The 22,320-nt window shown below is 41.6% G+C and overlaps 3 protein-coding genes across 5 annotated transcripts in view; all 3 read right to left on the bottom strand.

The window, feature by feature from the left end:
* The window catches only part of vps13a (vacuolar protein sorting 13 homolog A), a 35,542-nt gene extending 27,093 nt beyond the window's left edge, over window positions 1–8,449 (bottom strand). For 2 of the 3 annotated variants that reach the window (XM_035639217.2, XM_035639215.2), the window contains exons 1-19: window positions 8,155–8,447; window positions 7,297–7,340; window positions 7,163–7,205; window positions 6,981–7,076; window positions 6,485–6,586; window positions 5,246–5,355; window positions 4,984–5,043; window positions 4,795–4,854; window positions 4,382–4,462; window positions 4,050–4,107; window positions 3,552–3,679; window positions 3,114–3,220; window positions 2,814–2,985; window positions 1,970–2,032; window positions 1,442–1,574; window positions 1,213–1,307; window positions 945–1,087; window positions 220–421; window positions 19–133 (exon numbers count right to left, since the gene is read on the bottom strand). In XM_035639217.2, coding sequence (XP_035495110.1) covers window positions 19–133; window positions 220–421; window positions 945–1,087; window positions 1,213–1,307; window positions 1,442–1,574; window positions 1,970–2,032; window positions 2,814–2,985; window positions 3,114–3,220; window positions 3,552–3,679; window positions 4,050–4,107; window positions 4,382–4,462; window positions 4,795–4,854; window positions 4,984–5,043; window positions 5,246–5,355; window positions 6,485–6,586; window positions 6,981–7,076; window positions 7,163–7,205; window positions 7,297–7,340; window positions 8,155–8,254 — 1,912 coding nt within the window. In that variant the 5' untranslated portion in view covers window positions 8,255–8,447. Of the gene's footprint in view, window positions 1–18; window positions 134–219; window positions 422–944; window positions 1,088–1,212; window positions 1,308–1,441; window positions 1,575–1,969; window positions 2,033–2,813; window positions 2,986–3,113; window positions 3,221–3,551; window positions 3,680–4,049; window positions 4,108–4,381; window positions 4,463–4,794; window positions 4,855–4,983; window positions 5,044–5,245; window positions 5,356–6,484; window positions 6,587–6,980; window positions 7,077–7,162; window positions 7,206–7,296; window positions 7,341–8,154 lie in introns of all 3 variants that reach the window. The other variant, XM_035639218.2, reaches the window with a different exon arrangement.
* A 399-nt stretch (window positions 8,450–8,848) lies between these two features.
* LOC118313635 (C2 calcium-dependent domain-containing protein 4C) lies at window positions 8,849–11,257 on the bottom strand. The gene has a single exon (XM_035639219.2). The coding sequence runs from the start codon at window positions 11,092–11,094 to the stop codon at window positions 9,817–9,819; it is 1,278 nt and encodes a 425-aa protein (XP_035495112.2). The 5' UTR covers window positions 11,095–11,257; the 3' UTR covers window positions 8,849–9,816.
* An 8,547-nt stretch (window positions 11,258–19,804) lies between these two features.
* On the bottom strand, window positions 19,805–21,707 carry foxb2 (forkhead box B2). The gene has a single exon (XM_035640047.2). It carries the CDS (start codon window positions 21,294–21,296, stop codon window positions 20,340–20,342), a length of 957 nt encoding a protein of 318 aa, XP_035495940.1. The 5' UTR covers window positions 21,297–21,707; the 3' UTR covers window positions 19,805–20,339.
* Window positions 21,708–22,320: the final 613 nt, after the last annotated feature.

The following is a 22,320-nucleotide window of genomic DNA, read 5'->3' on the forward strand; positions in this document are numbered from 1 at the left end:
TGATTATATATAACTGACCAGTAGATGTGCGGTCTCTGAACTGCTCCAGTTTCATCAGGGTCGCGTTGGTGAGCTCATCCAGCTGCAGGTCGTCAGGAGGCATGAAGAACGCCGACATGCTGTTCACGGTCATCTGCACACGAACAGAGGATGCATTTCACAGGTGTCTCTTTCGTGTGTTTTCATGTTCACAGATGCACACCCACGGACAACACTCACTGCATCATAGATTATTTCCAGGGGTTGTGATTCCACATGAAGCCGCTGGTTAGCTGTCTCATCCACTGGGTTGGTCTCCAACAGGAAACAGAGAAGTGGGGTCCCTGTTCCTGTAGCTGCCTTCCTGGATGAAAGGAGGGTCGGTGCAGGCTGGCTACTGGCCAGGCCAGTGACCTCGAACAAGCTAAGTCGGGCTGTGATTCTAACAAAAAATTTTTTTAAAAAGGAAAGGAAACAACATGTTAGTGCCTCCAATGCCATGATTCCAAGGAGAAAATATACTTTGAAGTACTTGGAGCAAAAGGGTGGCATTACAGTATATTGTTAGGTTTCAACCCTTCTTAAGGAATAAAAACCAACTACAAGGCTGCTACTTTGTTGTAGACTCTGAAGTCTGATATATGAAAACACAATTCCCCAACGAAGATTCACTGTTTATGTGAGTGGTTGGTTTTGTTTTTATCTAAGTGACCAAACACACAACAGCAAGCAGCTTATATTGCTTCTACTGACAGTTTGCTAATCACGGTCTTGTGTTGAAATATGTATTACATGTTTTTTATTGAATTTTGAATCAACACAAATGTAGATTATTGTGCAGATTTTCCCCCTCAAGGAAATTAAAAACTAATGAAAATCTTTTATTTGCAATGGAAACCAAAGTCCAAAACAAGCAGTAATAATACTATGGAAGAGACCAAAAATAAAATAAAGTTATGACAAACTTGATGGCTTGTGCTCCAGGTCTCTGTGCGAGTGTGGACTGCAGCTCCTCCACCGTCAGCCTGATGATCTCATTTTTGTCCTTGTTGTCTTTGATGGACACAGACAGCCTCTCCATGTGGAAGTTGACCTTCATGTCCTCAAACTATGAAAAATGACACAGAACATAATCAAAATGTCTGATACAGTATGTGAATTTCATTCAATGGGGACCCAAACAGAGGGGTATTATTAGGTGACAGGCGGGTGTCAGAGAGGGAAGTGACTCACATCCTTTGGCAGGTTGGGATTAGTGGCAATCTCGCTGTATCCAATGGCAGTGTAGAGTTTGGCTTTCTCAGCAGAGGTTAACAGCTCATCAAAACCTGAGAGAGAAAAAAATGAATTAGCTAACATCATAGACTGTTACTACAAAACAGTCCTGGCCCTTTGCATACTATTTTTTAAGTAGGCATCTATGCTGTTTTCTTCATCATAAAATTTCTTTTGTACATCCTACCTCCAGTCTTGACATCTTTTGTTTGTGTATCAGCCTCTCCTCCCCAATTCCACATCCAGTTGAGCCAACCCTGAGACTCCTCCTCCTCCATCTTCAGCCCTGGACGGTAAATACGCAGGCCTGCCTTGCTTGCCTGTGGAAAATGAACCAAAAAATACTTCTTAACAAGACACTTTTATACATTAAAATTATATGAAAAATGCTGTACTATAACTTATGGCCCAGTAAAAGGGCTAAAATTACATAGAATATGACACTTCAACCTTAACCTCAAACACTACATGCACTTGCTTGTTATCACAGTTTTGTGCTTAGTCTTGTGTCACTTGTGGTCATGTTTGTGGAATCATATCAAATACATGACCTCACATTCTGAAAAGGCATTGTACTGTGTAAGATTCCTGTTAATAACTTTTCAACCGAGGTAAACATGGATCAAATAAAATTATAAAAACAGCTTAATAGAATTCACACTACCGATAAAAAGTGAGTTTAGAAAGTGTCGATGGCCACTACAGGGGAGCTCACCTCCATTTCAGCCTGCTGTCTCACCAGTGTGATGTTAAAAATATCCAAGGTCTTCTCAGGCTCCTGACAATAGAGATACATCATCATTTCATTACGGCTTTTAGCAGCCTCTTTCTGCTCCTTGCAGGAATCCAAGTAGCAGAAGTGGAAAAAACTCTTCATCTAAATTTAAAGATAGCTTATATATTCCTCTGAAAACATCTATCTCCAAAGCAATCAATCCTTTATATGCACAAGCACGCGTATATGAGTAAGTAATTATGGCTGGAGAGCGAGTAAATGCATTACTGAATAGATACTGAGAAGGAAATATATTTGTAATTAACCACCTGAATATCATATTACTTTTACAATTCATACAATGATGTACTGTATGGTCACTGTAATAAAGTAGACATTTGCCACCGTACAATCAAGCAGAAACAACTTACACTAGCAATTGTGTCCCACCAGAAAACAATTTTGTTGTCAAAAGAGGTAGGAAACACTAGTAACAACTACAGTTGGACAGTCTGGCTGTGATTTGCCAGCTTATTAGCAAGAGTAAATAAAGAGGAATGCTTTTAACTTCCTCTCCAAACTAACTCCTCTGTCTTGTGGACTTGGGCGCTGCACCTACACAATGATATTTCAGTGTCATTAATTCTGATTAACCTCTTTGGAATGACAGACACCAGATTCGTCATGACACTTGCAAACAAGTATTTTCTTTGGCTGGTAAGGTATCTCTGTGATCTCACATCCATTTCCATGTTTCTTTACATATTCTAACTACTATGTTCATTCCTGCCTTCCGCTCCCCTTCTTCCGTTCAGTTCAGTTCAGTTTAACCATGTTGTCCCACCTCTAGTTGTTTGAGCAGCTCCTCGCTGGGTTTCTTGCTGGTGATCTTGGTCTTGTAGAGCTCTCTGTACCGTTTGACCATACATCGGTGCCGGCGAATGTGCTGCCATGACCACATATGAAGACGTGGCTTCACGTCTACCTCCAGGATGGCTGTGATCACATAATTCCACCTACAACGAAGCAACATAAAGCTTACAGTAAACGACATAATGTCCAATAATAAGTATCAATGCAATGGTTGTAAAATGTTACATGGCATTCAGAAATCATAGTCAAAATTGTAGATGGGTTTTCTGACCATATATGGGTATTCTTGTGAACATGGAGCGCAGGTCTGTACTTCCTGTATGGCAGGTTACGGGACATCAAATCGACGGAGCCCAGCAACTCCAAGATGCTAATGTACTAGAAAGAGAGGAAGGAAGCAATTACTCAGCGGCAAAGAGTACTGACCGACCTGCAGATATCATCACTTAATTACTCATTCTTTCGCTCTTTGCACTTTTCAAATAAGACTAGATGGCACTAATTTCACTTGTCTTCCACTTGTATTTAACATCTCTCGGTTTCCCTCCCTTTCACACACACACACACACACACACACACACACACACACACACACACACACACACACACACACACACACACACACACACACACACACACACACACACACACACACACACACACACACACACACACACACACACACACACACACACACACACACACCTACCTGCGGTCGGTTGAGTTCAATGGCCACCTCACTGAGATTGACCATCAGGTCCAATCTAGGAGAGGAGAAGTCCACATCTGACCTGGGATTCATCCGGAGTTTGGCGTCCGCTGAGATGGGACGAAAAACTGCGGACCAGCAACAGAAATGAAAATGTAAATGTTGTAAATGGTTTTGTGTGTGTATGGAAAATAAAGAAAGAAAGAAAGTTACCAAAAGTATGCTTTTCTTTAGTAATTTAAGCCCTTCAAAAATCTGTGACCACAACTGAAACAAAATCTGTTCAAAATCTGGTCAAATGCATTGGTGGTGGGGATTCAAGCTGTGTAATTCACACATTTTTCACCCAAGAATATTACACACTAATGCCAATTCATAATCTGTACTTACTACTAGTCATACAAGTAATATGTAACTCTAGGCAGGTTTTATTCGGTCACCTAGACAAGTGATCATGTTAACTTGGAGAATGTGACAGGATGACGTTGAGACACTCACTGAAGTCATGGCTGACAGGAAAAGAGCTGTGGCTTTCCATGCTGCTCTGGAGGCATCCCTATCAAAAAAACACATTAAGAGAGGTTTAATCAATATTCTATCTGTTTTCTTGACTATTTTTTCTCAATCTATAAACATCTCCTGTCTCTTCTCCTTGCTGTTAAACAATATGTGTAAGCAATCCATATCAACACTACTTTTACTACTCTAGAAAGAGCCTTTGTAACTTGAAAATGGTTCTGCTGCCTTAAAGGGAATAAGACAGGCAGTGGCATATCTAAATCCAGGCTGGTGGAGACAAGGTACTATGCTGTAATAATAAGGTGACTCACCAAGGCCTCATCAGCACTGTGATTGGAGAAGAGTATTGAGTTGACATTCCAGTAGGCAAACAAGCTGTCTAATTGAACCAACTGAGAAGAAGGAAAACACGAGGCAATTAGAGCGGTGTAGCTGCTTCCCAGGGTAACAAAACAGAGCTGACAGTGTACGGTGATTTCAAATTTTTTTATATAGTTCCTACAACAACTGCTGACAACAACGTTTCACAGAACCTAACCGACTGGTTCAAATGACCCAAATAGGTTTTCAACAAGACAAAGTAATCAAATACAGTTAAAAAAAAAAAAAGAAGAAGAAAAAGAACATGCAGTGTAACACAGGTTGTATGCGATAACTTCTGTAAAATGTATAGGTTGTAAAATACGAATGTATGAAGTGACAGATGAAGTGGTTGATTTCTTACCTTGAAGAAAAGCCTGGAATTCTCATCCAAAAGACTTGGATTCCAGTTCTCATCAGCTGTCTGTGAGTTCAAACAAGCATCAAAGCACCGATGAGAAAACTTTACTTTTTTAAATATGTTTAATTATGATTAAGTACTAATTACTAAACATGAACATGATCTCACATCAGGGACAATAAAACACATTACCTGAAGACTGAGGTTTTTAAGGGACACTCCAAATGACAAAGGACAGTTTGGGTTGGTGACCTGGTCCAACAAATAAGAGGAGAAATAAGAGCTAAGCCTGGTTAAGACTATATTTACTCTGCCTCGTGCAACCCACTCTTGTTCCAGGCATTTATCACTTACTACATGCTTTGAAAACACAAATTTGATTCAATTTGAATTTGAGCTTTGCTGGTCATACGTACATTGTACATCACTATAATAAGTCAGCTTGAATACTCACATCATCTTCATACCGTACGTGGATGTTCGAGATCTTGACCTGCACGTTTTTGATGACCTGAGTGACAAGTTTTTCCACGAAGGTGTCCTGCTTCTCTAAATTGGGGTTCTCTGTCAAACAAAAACATATATGAAGACTATGAGAGCGGATCTGGTTCTGCAGCTCTCCCTTTCGCTCTAGGAACAAGGATTTGACCTGCCCCATGATAAACAAGGGAGCATCTGAGGGACCTTCTACATATCATTCACTTTACTATTTTCTAATAGTTAATTCTAAGTGATATTCCTTTTCCACCAGTAGCTACATTTCCTACTTTTTCTAACATTCCACAAATGCCAATGCAACATAATGTATTCCTGATAATGGTTAGAAAGGCTCATGAAATTAAACCATGGGCAATTAATTAGACAAAACTGCTTTGTTGGACGACACTTATTCTGGTTTTGCAGTGTAATGTGCAAGCCTTGCTTCACCTCGTTATTGAGCAGTAGATTGATTTTAACATAATAAGACTACAGGCCCTTGTTAGAATGTCAATGCATTCTTTGCATCATGACGGCAGCACCTACATGCAACTTCAATTTTCATCAAAGAAACAAATTTGCATATATTCTTTCAAAGATTTAATGCGGAAGTGAGATGAAGTATTTATATGCAATAAATAGCATTAAAATGACAAATGTCCATATAAGTGTTCCACTTTATTGCAATAGTTATACATCTACAGCAAGTACAAATACAGGGTGGTTCTATGATCAAATGTATAGCCACAATGCTGTAGCACTTATCATTGTATAGATGTGTTGGCAAGCAGGCTTAAACAAAAAGGCACAGGTCAGTGCATTTTGGTACAGCGGTTTTTAACCCCAGAACATGTTAAGTGTGAAAGTGTCAGCTTGGCTGCTCCAAAAACAACACAGGAACTCACAGGCAAACAAACCATAACCACATGTCTTAGAATCTCTGCTCCTGCTCCTTTGCGTCAGCTCTAGACAACCATGCTTTTTCTGCTTCTTAGTTTCTGCAACTACTCCTCTGGCAGCCTAACAAAACAGTAACACTGTTCACTATGTAACTCTAACAACCTGTGTTTTAAGTGTCTCTAAATGCTGTTTTAAATTTGCAGGGGAGCAAAAATGCTGGAATTTATGCATTTACACAAGACTTTTTTCTGGAATTACATGTTTACACAAACACACACGTGCACACACACACACAAAATCAAAGCTGAACCCTGACCTTGTTCAGCAGCCTTCTGCTTTGTCTCCTCTATCCTGTGTAGCTCCCTCTGACGAGCCTCTTGTAGCTGCTTCTCCTCCTTTACTGCATCATACTTTATACCTGGAAATAATGGAAAGTGAGAGGGACAATTAAACATACAGAGCGTTATGCTTGGGTTTCCTGTTTGTCCAGGCAAGTACTTATGGTTCATGAATAAGTGAGAGACACTGTATTTTGTTTACTTCATTAGACTGAATGTGATAATATGGTCACTTTAAATACCTTAATTTTCTTTCCCGCTAAAACATATGCTAAAAAGTGCCTCTCGTGTGTTTTGTAAGCTTTAAAACCAACAAACTATGGTTATGTAACACGAGGAGCTTAATCATATTAACAATCAAGCAAAGAGGGGTGGAAATCAAAAGTAATGCACAAGCTGCGATGTCTACTATGAGACTTTCAATCATCTCATTTTTCTCCATTCATTTTAGCTGGACACAGATGCTGATCTTACTTGCTGTAGGGACTATTAGCAGATAAACACCGTCCAGAGTGGCCTCCACTGACTGAGTGTAGAGGTTCTTCCATGGAATCTTAAGCTCCAGCCGTCCTGTCAACACAGGCAACAGAAACTGAGAAGATGTTCTTCTGCACCACAGGAAAGGCGGCACATCGGGACACTAACTGCAAACTCACCTATGTGGCCGGCTCTCACTTTAAAAGGAATGTCGAGCTCACTCTGAAACAAAGAGCAGTTCAATGACCGTAAAACAAAAGCATCTGGAACGACAGAAAAAGACGTGACAGACGGCAATGTTTTTGCGACTTACCAAGGCATTCTCCTTTATTTCAAGATTTGTCAGAACAGCGTCACCTGCGGTGACAGGATTACTTGTTTACTGATTGTTACTATGCACAATACAATGAGACAAATAGATTAGAATTGTGTTATGAGACTAATATGAACACAGTCCAGTCTAAAGAGAAGGTCTTTGTCTATTGATTCAATTCAACACTCGCACATTTGCCACACATATCATGAAAGCCATCCATGACACACACCACTAGTACAAGCCCCAAGAGATTCAACTGAGCGGCCTGTGTGTGTGTGTGTGTGTGTGTGTGTGTGTATATAACTCCACAGCGTCTGTCGATGAAAGCAGCAGATAATAACCTGCTATGTTATAAGTTGACTGATTGAGCTGGTAGATTCATAAGACGGTACCTTGTGAGGCGATGGCTCTGACCGTGTCACACTTTCTGGCAAGGGGACTCCCTGTGCAAACAAGGTGGCGACTCGTAACCGGGCTACGTGAAAGGGTGTGACCCTAAAACTGCTCGACGGTCTCAAACGGGTGTGAGAGCACTGAGCGAACAGCCTCGCAGCAACAGATTGGCAAAGGGGGGTTTAAGAGGTTTAAGATCACAGCAGTCAGAAATGGAAGAAAGAGGAAAAACGCCGACGGGTCTACACATACACTCGCATTTGGCTGCACGGTGGTCTCGCCCACGCCGGGTCAGCTCACACTAGATCATGGGACCAGACAAACTGACACTGACAGCTGAGGGAGCCTCTCTCGCGCTCCTGTGCGGCGGTGGCTAGCCTCTGTTAGCATTGGCTGGCTAACTTGACGGGCGAGCTACAGTCCCTGGGGGAAATGAAATAACACGAGCTCAGGTTCACTTACCTCCCCATATGCCGAGCTTCAGCTGCGAGCTGTCGAGGTTGACAACGTAGTCCCCCAAAAAGCGGTTGAGCACGTCCACCACAACGCTTTCGAAGACCATGCTGGCGTCTCTTTCACCTGTCTGACACCATGTTTACATGCTGGGTGATCGTTCGACTCGACCTCAGCTCAGGACGACGCGCTGCGGTGGGCGGCGCTCTGACGTCACGCCGGGTGGTGCGGTGGAGTGCACGTACGGGATACGGCGTATGGCCACTTATTTTTTTCAATCGGTATATTGTATATCCCCTTCTGAAGCGCATCATTCAGCAGCGTGCCGCGCGTATGGAGCTGCAAGACAACTTTTTTATTTATTTACCTAGGATAGCGGAAGAAGGACCCGCCTTACTCTGTATCTGATTGGCTAATACTCGCTGCCTTTTGATGTTACGTTGGTTAGATGGGGAGTGGTGTTTGGTTAGCGTTGGTATAAGAATGTCAGAGTCCGCCAATCAGAAGGCAGAGAAGGGCGGGGCATGTGACTACAAAACACCCAGAGCCCTTGAGAGAAAGGGTAGCACCAGTTTTTTTCCCAGCAATGGAGGAAATGGGAGCCTCTCAATAGTTCCCGGAAGTGAGCAGCAGCTCATTAGAGTTGCAGCAGAATGGACCAATGGACCCTCTGAGTTGCACTTATGAAGGGTAAGACGTTTAAATGATCAGATTGTACATCATCAGCACATCTGAATCAAATATAAATGCGCTTTAAAGCATGTTAGTGTATTTTTATTTATGATTATTTATGATCTAAGAAAACTTATTGACTATCTACATAGAGTAACTACATAGGCATGTCGGTCTGCTTTATTGTAAATCAATACATTTATTGACTACTAATTACCAAAAATTACGTTTCTGTCGCTCTGAATAATGGATTTAAATTGTGCGACAAGAACTTCCGGGAATTATCTGAAGTCTACGTGAGTCACGTGATGTGCAACCATTTTGGACTTCCGTTGTCACGACTCTCATTCCACGGCGCTGATAATATCCAAACACAGCTATGACCTTTATTAATTTCATGCATGAAGCCACCTTCAAAATTCCCCGTCGTGGGACGAGTAAAGGATCATTATCTTATGTAACTACTCAGACAAAGATCGAACGTTTTAAGAAAAGGCTATCATTAGGAAAAATAAACTTGACAGCCTGGTACACCATGTTTGCCTCATCTGGTATATTTTTTATATATTCATGCATTAGGCCTGTGTAGGATCAGTAACATTTGCAAAGTGTCCCCCTGACAAATAATGTTAACTTTTTTAATGGCACACCTGGACCTACACTATCTACTGCAAATCAGCTGTTCCAAGTAGCAGTTTACAAAATAAACTAAAACAACTGGCCCGTAGACTACTTGCACGATGAGAAAATAATTTTCCAGTTTTCGTTTGTGGATCGACTAAGGAAAAATGACTTTTTCCGTTACAAAAAATATACTTTTTCTGTATCTTATTTTTAAAGGAGATGTGTGATTTCTGTCATAAGCCTATTAAGTCAGATAAAACCAGCGATTCATATTTTAGTCTAGTAATATTATAAAAATTTGAAAAGTAGAAGCAGTACTGAAGAAGGCTTTCACTATTACACAAAATGGTTATCGAAGTGTTGAAAGGGAAATGTCTATTCTTGCACCCAGTTATTAAGAGGAAGTAACTGAGACAGTGGTTTGGTGATCACCCCCATCACTGTCCCCCTCCTCAGTGTTCCTGCTGCAGCTTTATCCACCACTTTTAATCTCAGCTGCAGTTCCAGCAGATCCTCCTGACTCAGCTCTGTGAAGAAGAAATCCTCATTAAACACAGGGTTGCTGCAGTTCCTGATGGTGGCGCTCTTCTGCTGCTGCTGCTTCCCCGGTGTCAGACACAGATTCACTGCACAGTTCAGAGTTTGTCGGTTAGTGTCGTGCCGTAAGCCTTCCACAGACACCACGCGAACTCTGACTGTGGAAAGGGATGGGAACGTGTTGGTGGAGAATGTGCGGCTCTCAGCGGAGAGGCGCACTTTGCCACTGCCCTGTAAAGGGAGGACGTGCTCACGTTGAAGTCTCTCTTGGCACTGCAGAACATCCAGTGGGAAGAGGACAGGTGGGGCTAGGGTGAGTGCGTTTCCCACTGAGCTGGGAGGGCTACTGGGAGAGGTTTGTAAACTTAAAAGCCCTCTCTTCAACTTCCTTCTTTCCTCGCTGTTGTCACTTAGCAAAGGATAGGATGTTGCCCCTGTAAGACGACCACTGCCCGATGGGATGTAGAAGGAGGATCTAGCACTATAAGGGGAACTTAGGGGCGAAGAGTCACTGGAAGAAGGTGTTTCACTTTCTCTGCTTCCTGTCCCTGACAAACTCCTGCATGAAAACTTGGGGAAAAACTTAGATAGCATTTTCGTGGACAGGTTTGTCTCCTTTGCCAGCCTGGGTGCTGCAGTAGGAATGCTTCTGTCAAGTATGTAAACGGGGAACTTTGAGTGGAACAAAGACTCTTTCCTCCGAGTGTTGGGACTCTCATACATCCCAGCCAGCCCATACCCCTCTGCAGAGAACGGCAAAGGTTTCTTTGTCGCCTCCCAAGCCAATGAGGCGTCAGCATTCCTTGTCTTTGCATCCTTCATCTTTACATGTGTAGTGTTTGAAGAAGTGCTGCTCTTGGCTCTCTGGTTCTCTCTGTGCTGGCGAGGTGGGGTTGTGTCTGCTTCCAGCCGAGGGCTTCTCCTGCAGAGCCGCGGGGGCAGGCAGAACTCTGGGATCTTGTCTGGGGTGAGGATGTTGTTGTGCAGATTGTGAGAGAGGCTGGTCTTGCAAGAGATAAAGACATCTTCCTCACTCTTTCCCAAGTAACGACTGACCTCTTGGGGAATGCTCTCGACGCTCTCTCTAATCTTCCCAAGGACCCACATTGTTTTCATGAAACACAATTTGAGTCCACACAAATCCAATCTTTTTTACCTTTAATCAAAGAGAATAAAACACATTATTTAGGCATATCAGGCGAACAGAGCTTGAAACAGAATAACAAACTTGTCAGAAGTTTTAGTTTTTACAAATGGAGAAATGTCAAATATTTTCCTCTCACCTGTGGTCGTAGTGTATCCGACACTGAAGGAGGACCTGAATGTGTGTGACAAATCTCCCTGTGACAGATTTTAAGGACGAGTACGTAGCTCTGCATCACTGGTGTGCCGCCCCCTGCCTGCGTCAGAAAACAGGTTGTACACACACATACACACAACAACAACACACATAGAAGACGCAGTGTATCTCTGCCCGTTGGAGAATCGGGTGCAGTGATGTGCATTAAGTCGTGATGTCAGCTCTTCAGGAAGTTGAGAGAATTTACATCAACAATGAAATTTACCTTTCTGATATGCTGTGAATGAAGGAAACCATAATCACTAAGTATTAAATGAATTAAAACCTAAATCCTACATTAACATACAGCATAAACATTTAAAATACAATTCTGTGTACAATTGATAACTGTGATGCTATTTCAAATGCATTTGATATCTGAAGTAGACTATTTAAGAGATGTTGCACATTAATATTCATAATATACCACTACTAGATGATACATGACCCTGCCCAAGTATGGACAGCTTTAATTCAAAGCCTAACAAAACTAAACCAAAGTGATCTATATGGAATCCTGATTAAACCCCACAACAAAACATTCATTTGATTGTGTGCTGCCGTGTCCGTGGTGACATAAGTATCTGCTTTTAAGAGAGATGACCTCTCGTTCAAAGGATGTTCAAAGACAAGAGCGCCCTGGGCCCACACACAGCACCCACCACCTCAAAGACCCTTTGACCTTTTATCAGCAGGCAGTCCGGACACACAACTGACGTGATGTGCTCTAGTCAGTATGTGTCTTGATCTCGGTCAAACTAAATGAACTGCCATGATTAATGAATGAATTGTAATAATGTGTTTCTAACATAGTTTTTGATAATTTGAAATCACATTCATTCTGTGGTTTTCATTCTCTGCAGGCTGGAGTAAAGATCATGTTCATGTTCTTTGACTCTCCATACTCGTCTGTACATTCACCAAGAAATCCATGAGATAGTGTAATTTCTATCTAAGAACGCCGGTCATCCAAATTTGTTAAAACCACATCACATGAAGAAACTACAACCAACGTTGGCCTTTTGGACTCAGATGTGGCCAGGAAGGCCCTTTGAACAATCTGAATTCCTCGACCACAAGAGGGCGTATATGCTTCACGGTTACTGTTGCTCTGCCTCAAACTTCCATTTGTCTTGGTTAAAACACTAGCAGGATATAATTATGATTTTGTGTAGTTTCATGAGCTTTATCACAACTGTGATTATTAAATAAAATTCAGACAAAAGAAATGTTAAAAGCCAAGAATTAGTCAAATTTTTGTTAAGTCTTTGAAGACAAGCACACACAGGGAGACACGCCCACCACAGTCAACACCTGTCCTGCACTTGATTAAAATGAGCCTTTCTTAATGTATTGTGTGTGTGTGTGTGTGTGTGTGTGTACTTGCGTGCATGTGTGTGTGTGTGTGTGTGTGTGTGTGTGTGTGTGTGTTAGACAGGGAATGAACATGATGATGCTGAGTACATTTGGGAGGAGTCAGGGGCCTCCGGAGCGCTCAGGTGTCAGGAGGCTTTTTGTGGGAGTCAAGATCGACTTTATTACGCCAATAAAAACCCGGAGTGCTCTCAGTAATGGAGAGATAAATGACTGGGAGTCAGAGGAGGACCTTTCATTTAACCGCTGTCACAGCTGCAATTAACACTAACGAGAGAACGGTGCATTGTTGCCAAACGCAGTCAAGTGCATTAGTGTTAAAATCTTTAGGTTCTGGAGTGCCACATTTTTCATATACTAATTCATTTCTTTCTTTTATTTTGTGGGCCTCATTTTGTTAATTCATTGTGCTGAATAGTATGTTACCTAATCAACCAAAATGTTTTAAAGCCCTCATCCGATGTATCCTGTTCCGTTCAACCTAACTTGTATTGTGAATCTCAAACTCAGATCCACATAACAGTGCTTTAATCTTCACTGTAATTTCTTTAATTGAGCCATGTTTAAAACCAAAATTTTAATTGAAAAATTCTAACATACTGATCATTTATCATCTAAATGGAATTGATCTCTGTAATGTAACAGCCTCTCGCCAAGGAGCCACTTCTCTTCCCTCTTTTATGCTGCATACATACAGAACAAACTGTACTTTTCAGTGCATTGCCCCAAAACAACTTTAAAGGGCTCTCACATACAATTTGATGCACCATGAAACATTCATGATTCGTGGCTGCTCTGGCTTCTGTAGTTATGAACCAGCAAGTTTGGATTAACATCCGTGATTTAGACCAATAAGGACCAAATGGTCCACTTTACAATAACTCTCACATTTCATCTTCATTGTTTTGCACATTATGATAGATGTACTATCTATCTCTCGCTATTTCTCCACTCAGGACTGTAACTTCATCCCTCTGACCACCTGCCCAGAGCTAAACGTGACCTTTTACCCTTCCGTCATCACAAAGAAAGTACAATGAAAGGTTCAACTCTGTTCTAATGATCAGTTCTGTTCTAATTTCAAAGGATGAATCAAATGAATCATCGCGCTTTCTGTCTACGCTCCGAGATTGTCAATTTGCCATTTGAAACTTGTTTGTTTTTTTAAATAATCATTGTTTAAGTTTATGGGTAAAAGCATATACCTATTTGATTGAAGTGTAAAGTTTTTTCAAAATCCTGTCCTAAACCCTCTTACCACTTTTTGGTGACAGGACTTCCTCTGGGTATTTTCCTGTGACTGAATTTGAACTGTTTTTTATTTTTGGTTTGTTAGTCCTAGTAGTTTTGTTATATCAAATATTGCAGAGAAATTGAATTAATTATGAGATTCTCATCATTTGAGACCTGAATTAGCAATTCTAGAGCATTAAGTGGAGTAGTTTATGAGTATACTACAAAGAGTTGAATAAAAATAGTTAGAAATGTTTGGGTACATACATTGAAAAGATCTACCTGTACATTAATTGGGCACGATAAAAGGTAACTTTTTAAATCCATAGATTCGATTTACTGATATGTGTGAGAGTCACATTTTGTTGGCTTGCTTTGAATGTTTTTTTTACAAGGGCTCCCAAACAGGTCCTGTCTAGATTCAAGGCAATTTTAGCAAGCCAAATCTTTGTTATAAGATTTTTGTAACACCGCCAATTATTATGTTTTGACGTTGTGTAGAGGAATTAAAAAATTCAAGTACAAACTTTCAGCAGGGGAGAGAGCTGATGATACACTTAGCTAATTTCCATTTCACTTTAATCTCTATTATTGAGGAGACAAATGAGCCTATATAGGCACCAATTCTCTCACAAAGCACTTAACCTCGTATAAAATTGCTGAAGTTTTTTGGCCAGAGAACTTCTTTGTCTGAACTCCTCAGAGAAAGTGAGAAAGTGGGGAAGTCGGAGAGGAGAAACAGTGGGAAGGAGGCCAGGATGGCTGAACCGCTGACCTGTTTTGAATCGATGATAAAATGTAATAATGGCTAATAAGGTGTAATAATTTGGGCCAATAAAGATAAATGGCAGATTGAAGATGGTATGAGTTGTGTCAGAAGACCTTACTTTGAGGACGGAGCAGAGACAATACACTTCAGCTCTTGGGGGGTGCAGATAAAATTTGACCCCAGATCAGTGAATCATTGTCTAATTATTAAGAAGGGAAAGACAGAGAGGGGGACAGAGACAGGGTGAGAGATAAATGACTGAACTAATGAAAGGGGGGAAAAAAACGAGTTTTGGAGAAGAGGTTAAAAGAGATGACAGAAACAAAAAGGAACAAGTGAGGAGACTGAATGAGTTAGACGGGTTCAGGTGAGCAGAGACAGAGAGTGAGAGGGGGAACGAAGTGAACTCGTGGAAAGAGATTGGGGTACAATAAAGAGAAAAGAGAGAAGAGTTACAGCAATGGGCAGTGGTCCGGAGTGACCTGTCGTTAGGACTCTCTCCCCTGACAGCTTCTCTCTGTCTCCAGGCCTAATGCCAATATGCTAATCCTGCTCAGATGGTCTTTTCATTGGCTGATGCTGACTCCTGCTGACATGTGCCAGATGACTGTCTCCTCTTCCTACTATCAAAGACCACGGCAATGAATATGGCAAGGCGACCATTACCGAGATAAGAGCAGATTAAGCCGTATGCCGGCTGCCTGCTTGCAGTGAATCACATACATACATACTGTGAAAATATCACATGTACCACAACTGTACCACGGCTGGCAGTACAGCATGTGGACAAACACCAATTGTGCTTAAAAGCACATGTGGTGTTTGTTCTTATGAAAAGTGAGTAAATGAATATACATTATGCCACTGGACCAGCTCGATAAATCCTGTTGGGGTAAGTGAAAAAGCCACAATTGCCCCGATTTCATTACCAAAAATGATATTCCCTTGAGCAAAGTGTTTAACCCTCAACCGCTCCAGTGGAGCTGCTCAGGGACCAGCAGGTCAAAGCTGTGCAGCTTCCATGTGTAAATGTCTGTAACCTTGAGTGTGTTCACAGAGATCATAGAAAACTAGCCTTACTCTTTTCGAAACATCCATGGATAAATTCAAATTCAAAAAATATTTGAAATATATATCTAATTTATTCTATCTACACTGAATTAAATATCATTCATTCATTAGCTGTAGTCCTTTGAAGGTCATTTAAAAGATGGCCGGTACAAATGTACCAACGTGAATGTAATCTGGTGGCTTCAGCACCGCATTCCTGTCACTTGTGCAGCTTCACTTTTTGCCAACAAAGTCTCAAGTTATCCACCCAAAGCTGATAAGCTCAGATCACTTTATAAAATTAAATCAAATTCACAATATATTGATGTCATCAGAAATCCATCACATGGTTTTGGAAAGATTTGGAGAATCATCCAGACGAAAGATTGGTGTTCGTACAGCACACAAAGTATAAAGTTGAATCTATAAAAATATAGTTTTTATGTATATTTATATATAAATTACTCGAGCCTCAATAGAGTAAATGATCAAAGCAGCTGATCATAGCATGTTTGTCTGTTTCAAGGTCCTCAGATCTCCTCAGACTAGATCAGGGTCAGTATCCTCTTTCTTTCTCATCTTATTGTTGTTCTGTTTCTTTTATATTTTTCTTTTGTGATCATTTGTCATGGCTGTGGTTAGAAAAGTAGGGAACCAGGATTCAATTTCCAGTAGTTTTTTGTAATGTGCTCCACTCTATCTAGAATCAGCAAATGATGAAACAAGTTGATGCATTTTAACTTTCATTACTGACGGATTTGAAGTTAATTTGAATGATAGATTTTGCTTCTCTGTTAAAATTGTCCAACAAAGTTAACAGTTGATGATATGTAGTTTTAGGCCTCCATGTATTATTGAAATGGCTCCACTTATATTTTTAATTGTCATTGAAGCTGTGACTGAACAAGGAATCCTTGCTTGGCAATATATGTTAAAATAAATTAGAACCAATTTCTGTTATCTGCCTGTACATTGACTAAAAGACTACTCTCTGGAACAAAGAATAATATTTAAGATTGTTCATGTTTTGTGTGTGTGTGTGTGTGTGTGTGTGTGTGTGTGCGCGCGTGTGTGCGCGTGTGTGTGTGTGTGTGTGTGTGTGTGTGTGTGTGTGTGTGTGTGTGTGTGTGTGTGAATGTGTATGTATGCCAGAGGAAACGGCAGATCAGATCAATGAATTAAGCTGCTCATTATGATGGCCTGCTCTTGCAGGTCATTAAGAAAAACGCATGTAGAATTTGCCACCCTGGCCTCTATGAAGTGTGGGTAATTACCACTAATGTATCATCGTCTATTCAAGAGCGTACTGTTTCTTTCTGAGGGCTGACAGTAAAACACCTCTGACCCATATGTTTTATTCATTCTCAAGAGTCCTAAGTATCCATTTTAAACTCATATTTCACATGATGAACAGTTTTCCATGAACAATCAGTTCTCTCATATTAGTCTCCCATACCCTTTTATCAGCACCAACAGTTTTTTGATATGGTGTAATATTATATTTGTAATGTTCAAATGAAATCTAATCATATCCATGTCTGTCCTGCTAACCGATTATGTGCAGCTTGTCAATACCAAAAACCTTATAAACAGACTGTCTGTTAAAGTAAAACAACGTTTACAGACTGGTGCGTCTACGTTACTGAAGTATTCCTTGTCGTAAGTCGTCAAGGTTTTCAGTATTATTTACAATTTTTTTTAATGAATTTTAATATAAGCTGCAATGTTGATGTTAAGAGTGAAAAAGTCTCCATGCTTTTGTTACTCATAGCTCATCATTAACCTTGTCACTTTTTCAAGAATAGATCAGTTGAGTATGTAGGCAAGAAACAGCAATCCACCACAGAAGACGTGCAATTTTCTGTATGTGTATGTTTATTTTTTTAAATTTCCTTTTTAGTAGCAAGTGGTTTTGTATAATACCAGTATAGAGATTTGATGACACCCGACTCCTTTTACTGATTAATTTTTGACTGAGAGTAAAAAGATGTCTTCAGAAAACAATTCATTAATAATCTGACATGATTGATATTTTGGTTTAAAAAACAAACCTAAATGCTGTCCGAAATGTGTGGGGATTTAACAAGTACAGGTGTTTCTCTGAACATTTCTTTTCAATCAAACTATTTGGTTGAAGCACTATGCCACGTGGCTTATTTTTATTATCAACAAAACAAAAAAAAACAGAAACACACATAGGGAAACTTAGGGAAATCTAATCTTACAAGTTATAGAATAGGATTTAATCAAACACAGTAACGGCTCCTGCGTACTAACATGCCCCCAAAAAAACTCCTCCAAGAGGATAAAAGGTTTATACGTCTATAGTCCAACTGGCTCCAGAGCCTTGTACAAAAATTTTATTAAACATACACTTTTAAATGCTTTGACACAACCAGCACAGTGACTCCCTTTATAAAAATAACCTGTACCTCTTATTACCCTGTGCATAAAACACATGTGCACATTAGGAGACATCATGTGATATTATGATTCCAGAGGCATCTAAGTCCTATGTTGTGAAGAAAGAGGTTCATGGAGGGTAATAATGGCTGCATTATTACTCCTCTTATTGTGTCTTAATTAGTGGCATTTAATTATACACTAATGCAGTGAGGGCTATTAAAGACATTGGGGCCTGCTGATTGGGGAATTAAAACAGCACACACACACGCGCACACACACACACACACACACAGGCCGAGGAACACTTTTGTCGTGCCATAGAAATTTCAGTTCCTCTTAACTAGGAATTACAGACACCCTGCAGATAAAGTGTGTGTGTTTGTGTGTGTGTGTGTGTGTGTGTGTGTGTGTGTGTGTGTGTGTGCGCGTGTGTGAGAGAGAGAGAGAGAAAATGTGCGTACATGAGAAGAAGAAGAGATAACAATTGGAAATCCAGATGCGAGAAAGAAAAACTAGAAAGAACCACCAAAACAGTCAGATAAAAAAGAGAAAATGATGGGAAAAAAATATTCTGCTCGTTAGCGATGACGCCCAAATAGGTTTTAATTCTTCACTCCCACGCCTCTCCTCCGCTGGTGCATCTCAATTATTTGTTCAGAGGCTGGTGTGACAATGGTGTCAGCTGTGGGAGCCTTTGGGATGCTAAACAGGGGACAGGAGGTTGAATATAAGTCATTTTCAGTGGGCTGAACCTGGTGCATTGTGCCGCTGGAGAGGAGAAGCATCAAAGCTACGTTTAAAAAGAGCAAACAAAAGAGTAAAACTTGATCCAACCTCCCTGGCCGCTTTTGAAGTTGTGAAGCCGCAGCCCAGAGTGTTGGTTGCTCATATCCGTCTTATTACGACCATACACACCTGTCCTGGACACAACACACACCTCCACACATGCCCATTCCACATGACCCCCACTTGTGTGCACAGAATGTGTGGAAGATGAAATAGATTATTTAATGTGACATCTCTGAGTAAAGATTGTTTTTCAAAGTTTTATACAATCATAAAAGTTTTTCTTCCATGTTTCTCTGGATTTTGGAAAAATCACATTTATACCATCCCCCTGCTGAAATGTTTAATAATAAATATACAGTTCCATTATGATCAATGTGAATAATGTGTTCAAGAACGAGTATTTAATCTGTTCATGTGAGTCCTAAAGGCTCAAATTACTTTAATTTCATAACTGGTTCAGAAATAAAAAAAAATAGCTTAATTACTGCACAATTGCAGGTTTTCACTCTTACCATTATTTACTTTATGCCCTCTATACAGTGACAGCCAAAATGTACCTTATTAAAGAATCTTTCCTTGAATTGAATGGGATCTGTTGCCTCTGAAAAATGCTGTTGAAAAAATAAGGGGGGAAACTAGTACAATACTTAATCCTGTTTTTATTTCCTGTTGTAGACAGTGATATTGGCACCACTTTGATGCAACATGTAATGGCTGTGTATCCCACACACTCTAACACAGTGTAACTTTATCTCAGTTTAATATAAAAGAATGATTGAGTCCTTTTTTTCCCCCTTCATTGTGGTTTTGAGTGAAATGTGTGGACATTAAATTTAGGACCATTTAAAAAAAACTACAACACCAAAGAAAATTCGGTTTTAAGTTCTTTATAAATATCTTCAGATAAATAGTGTTATAATACAAGCATAACATTTTCAATGCACTGCTAAGTAACACACGAAAAGTGCAACAGGCCTGATTTTAAAAAGCATGAAGGCCTATATGTCTTAAGCCCGTCGGCCTGCCATAGATTAAAATAACATAAATAGGATGAGAGCAAAAAATTAAAACAGGGTTGTTTTGCATTTTTACAGAATTTTAGACGTCGGTCTCCAAAATCAAATCTTTCTTTGGGTTTAGCGTGTCTACTTGTCTGATTGTATTGATCAGTGCCACATGACAATATGTGGTAAATGCCCTCACAAATTGTGCAAATAAATCGTGATTTCAATCAACAGGGGTCAAATGAAAAATCCATCACACAGTACAATGTTACCCTCGGTTTTTACAACTCCCCTACAGCTGCACTCAAACTGTGACACCTGTCTTATTTTCTTTGCAACAACAATGTCCATCTCGTTCGCGTCACTTTTGAGAACAAATGACCCAGGATTTACCCAGTTAGGACAGCAGGAGAGCCGGGTGTAAATGGCTGCCTTTCCCCTCCAAGAGATCGCTCTTCTCCAGAGCTGAGCAGAGCTGTGGCGGGCCGGGCTGCAGCCCGGTCAGGCCGGGCACGGGACCCAGGGATGGGGTCGGTTTTATGGGCACGGGGACGGCGGGGAGGCTTGGCCCGTTGACGTTGTGGTACAGGCCCTTCGCTGACACGCTGAACGGTGCGTAATCGGACGACGCGGGCACGGGCACGCCAGCCATGGACTCTGACAGCATCCCGACGTGCGGCCACATGGAGTTGACCACACTGCTGAGCTGCGGGGGCACCGGGTAGCCCAGGTGGTGCATGACAGAGGTGAGCGGGAGCCCGCTGGCCATCACACCTTTGTAGTCCCGCCCTATAATGTTCTCGATGGCGAATGGGTGTTTGAACCCGCCGGGCTGTGCGCAGGTGATGCCCCCGTAGCCCTGGAAGTGTGGCAGCCGGCCCACGGTGCTCGCTGGACCGGCCGGCTGGTCGTGGTGGCCGGAGGCTGTGGCCAGCTTGCCGCCCGGGTGGTGGTGGTGGTGGTGGTGGTGAAAGTAATGCATCATCGGGGAGCTCTTGCAGGCCATGTGCTCGGCGCGCAGCACCTTGAAGCGCTTCCGTCTCCTCAGAAAGCTGCCGTTCTCGAACATGTCCCCGCAGTCCGGGTGCAGAGCCCAGAAGCTGCCTTTCCCCGGTTGATCGGGCCGCCGAGGGATCTTGATGAAGCAGTCGTTAAACGAGAGGTTGTGTCGCAGGGAATTCTGCCACCTCTGGGTGTTCTCTCGATAATACGGAAAACGGTCCATGATGAACTTGTAAATGTCACTCAGCGGGAGCATCTTTTCGGTGGAGTTCTGAATAGCCATCGCTGTCAGCGATATGTAGGAGTATGGGGGCTTCTGGTCGCTGTAAGAGTTCTTCCCAGGACGGGGCATGGCTGGTAACTGATTGCTTTAAGTTTATTTTTTGAATGAAACAGTATTTAAAGTTAAGTTTGAAATGCTATATTTACGGAGCTGACTCGACAGTCTGCATATCAGTCGCCATATAATGGAGCTGTTCCAAAGTTCTGAGCCATCCGATTAGAAGCTGGTCAATTTTCCAACAGGTGCAGAATCACCTGCGTTATATCGATTGAAACAGTGCAGCCCAAAGGCCCGCTGTTGTCAAGTAAGATCCTCAAGAGGCTCCTGCGTCCAAAGCAAGAAGACTTTTTTCTCTGGTTCTTCGCCAAATTACGCGTTTGTCTGTGCGTAAAAGTCAATCTCTGTGCGTAAAAGTTGAGAGGTCTTGTGAGTCGCCCCTGTTTCCCGCGGCGGCTGAAAGATGCGAGGGGCCAGTTAGCTGTGCTGTCTGTGTGTGGTGTGGCTCCTCTCCTCTTGTGTGATGCTCCCACGCACCGAGCCGCCGTTTTTGTAAGACCCCCGCAGGTCGCCGGCTGTATTATCTATTATCCAGACACTTAGGGGACACGTCAGTGGAGAGCAGAGGGCTGTGTGTGTGTGCGTGCGTGCCTGTGTGTGTGTGTATGTGTGTGTGTGTGAGAGAGAGAGAGAGAGAGAGAGAGAGAGAGAGATGGGGTAAAGAAATGAATGAAAATGAGGGGTGGGTGGTGCAATCTTCTCATCTCCCGTTTCCAATGAAAGAGCCCCATGTCAAGTAGCTCGCACAGGGACAGAGCAGAACCAGAGTGATTGGTTTAAACCACTATACTGAGATTCTTTTAAATGCATTTCATCAGGTAGATCCCCAGTGGTTCCTCAACCACTGACCTTTGACCCCTTTCCTGTCCAAAAGTTTGCTTTGGATAGGCTTCATGTGTTGAAAGGCCTGATTGCTTTGCATGTAATAAACATGTCTTACAACACATCGCCTATTTACGAAATTCAGAATCTCTTGTAAGCATGTTCTCTGGTGCCTTGATTTGAAAACGCATGACAGAGCATGTGGACGTGGGTG

This window comes from Scophthalmus maximus, chromosome 19 (genome assembly GCF_022379125.1).
Source record: "Scophthalmus maximus strain ysfricsl-2021 chromosome 19, ASM2237912v1, whole genome shotgun sequence".
Taxonomy (NCBI): domain Eukaryota; kingdom Metazoa; phylum Chordata; class Actinopteri; order Pleuronectiformes; family Scophthalmidae; genus Scophthalmus; species Scophthalmus maximus.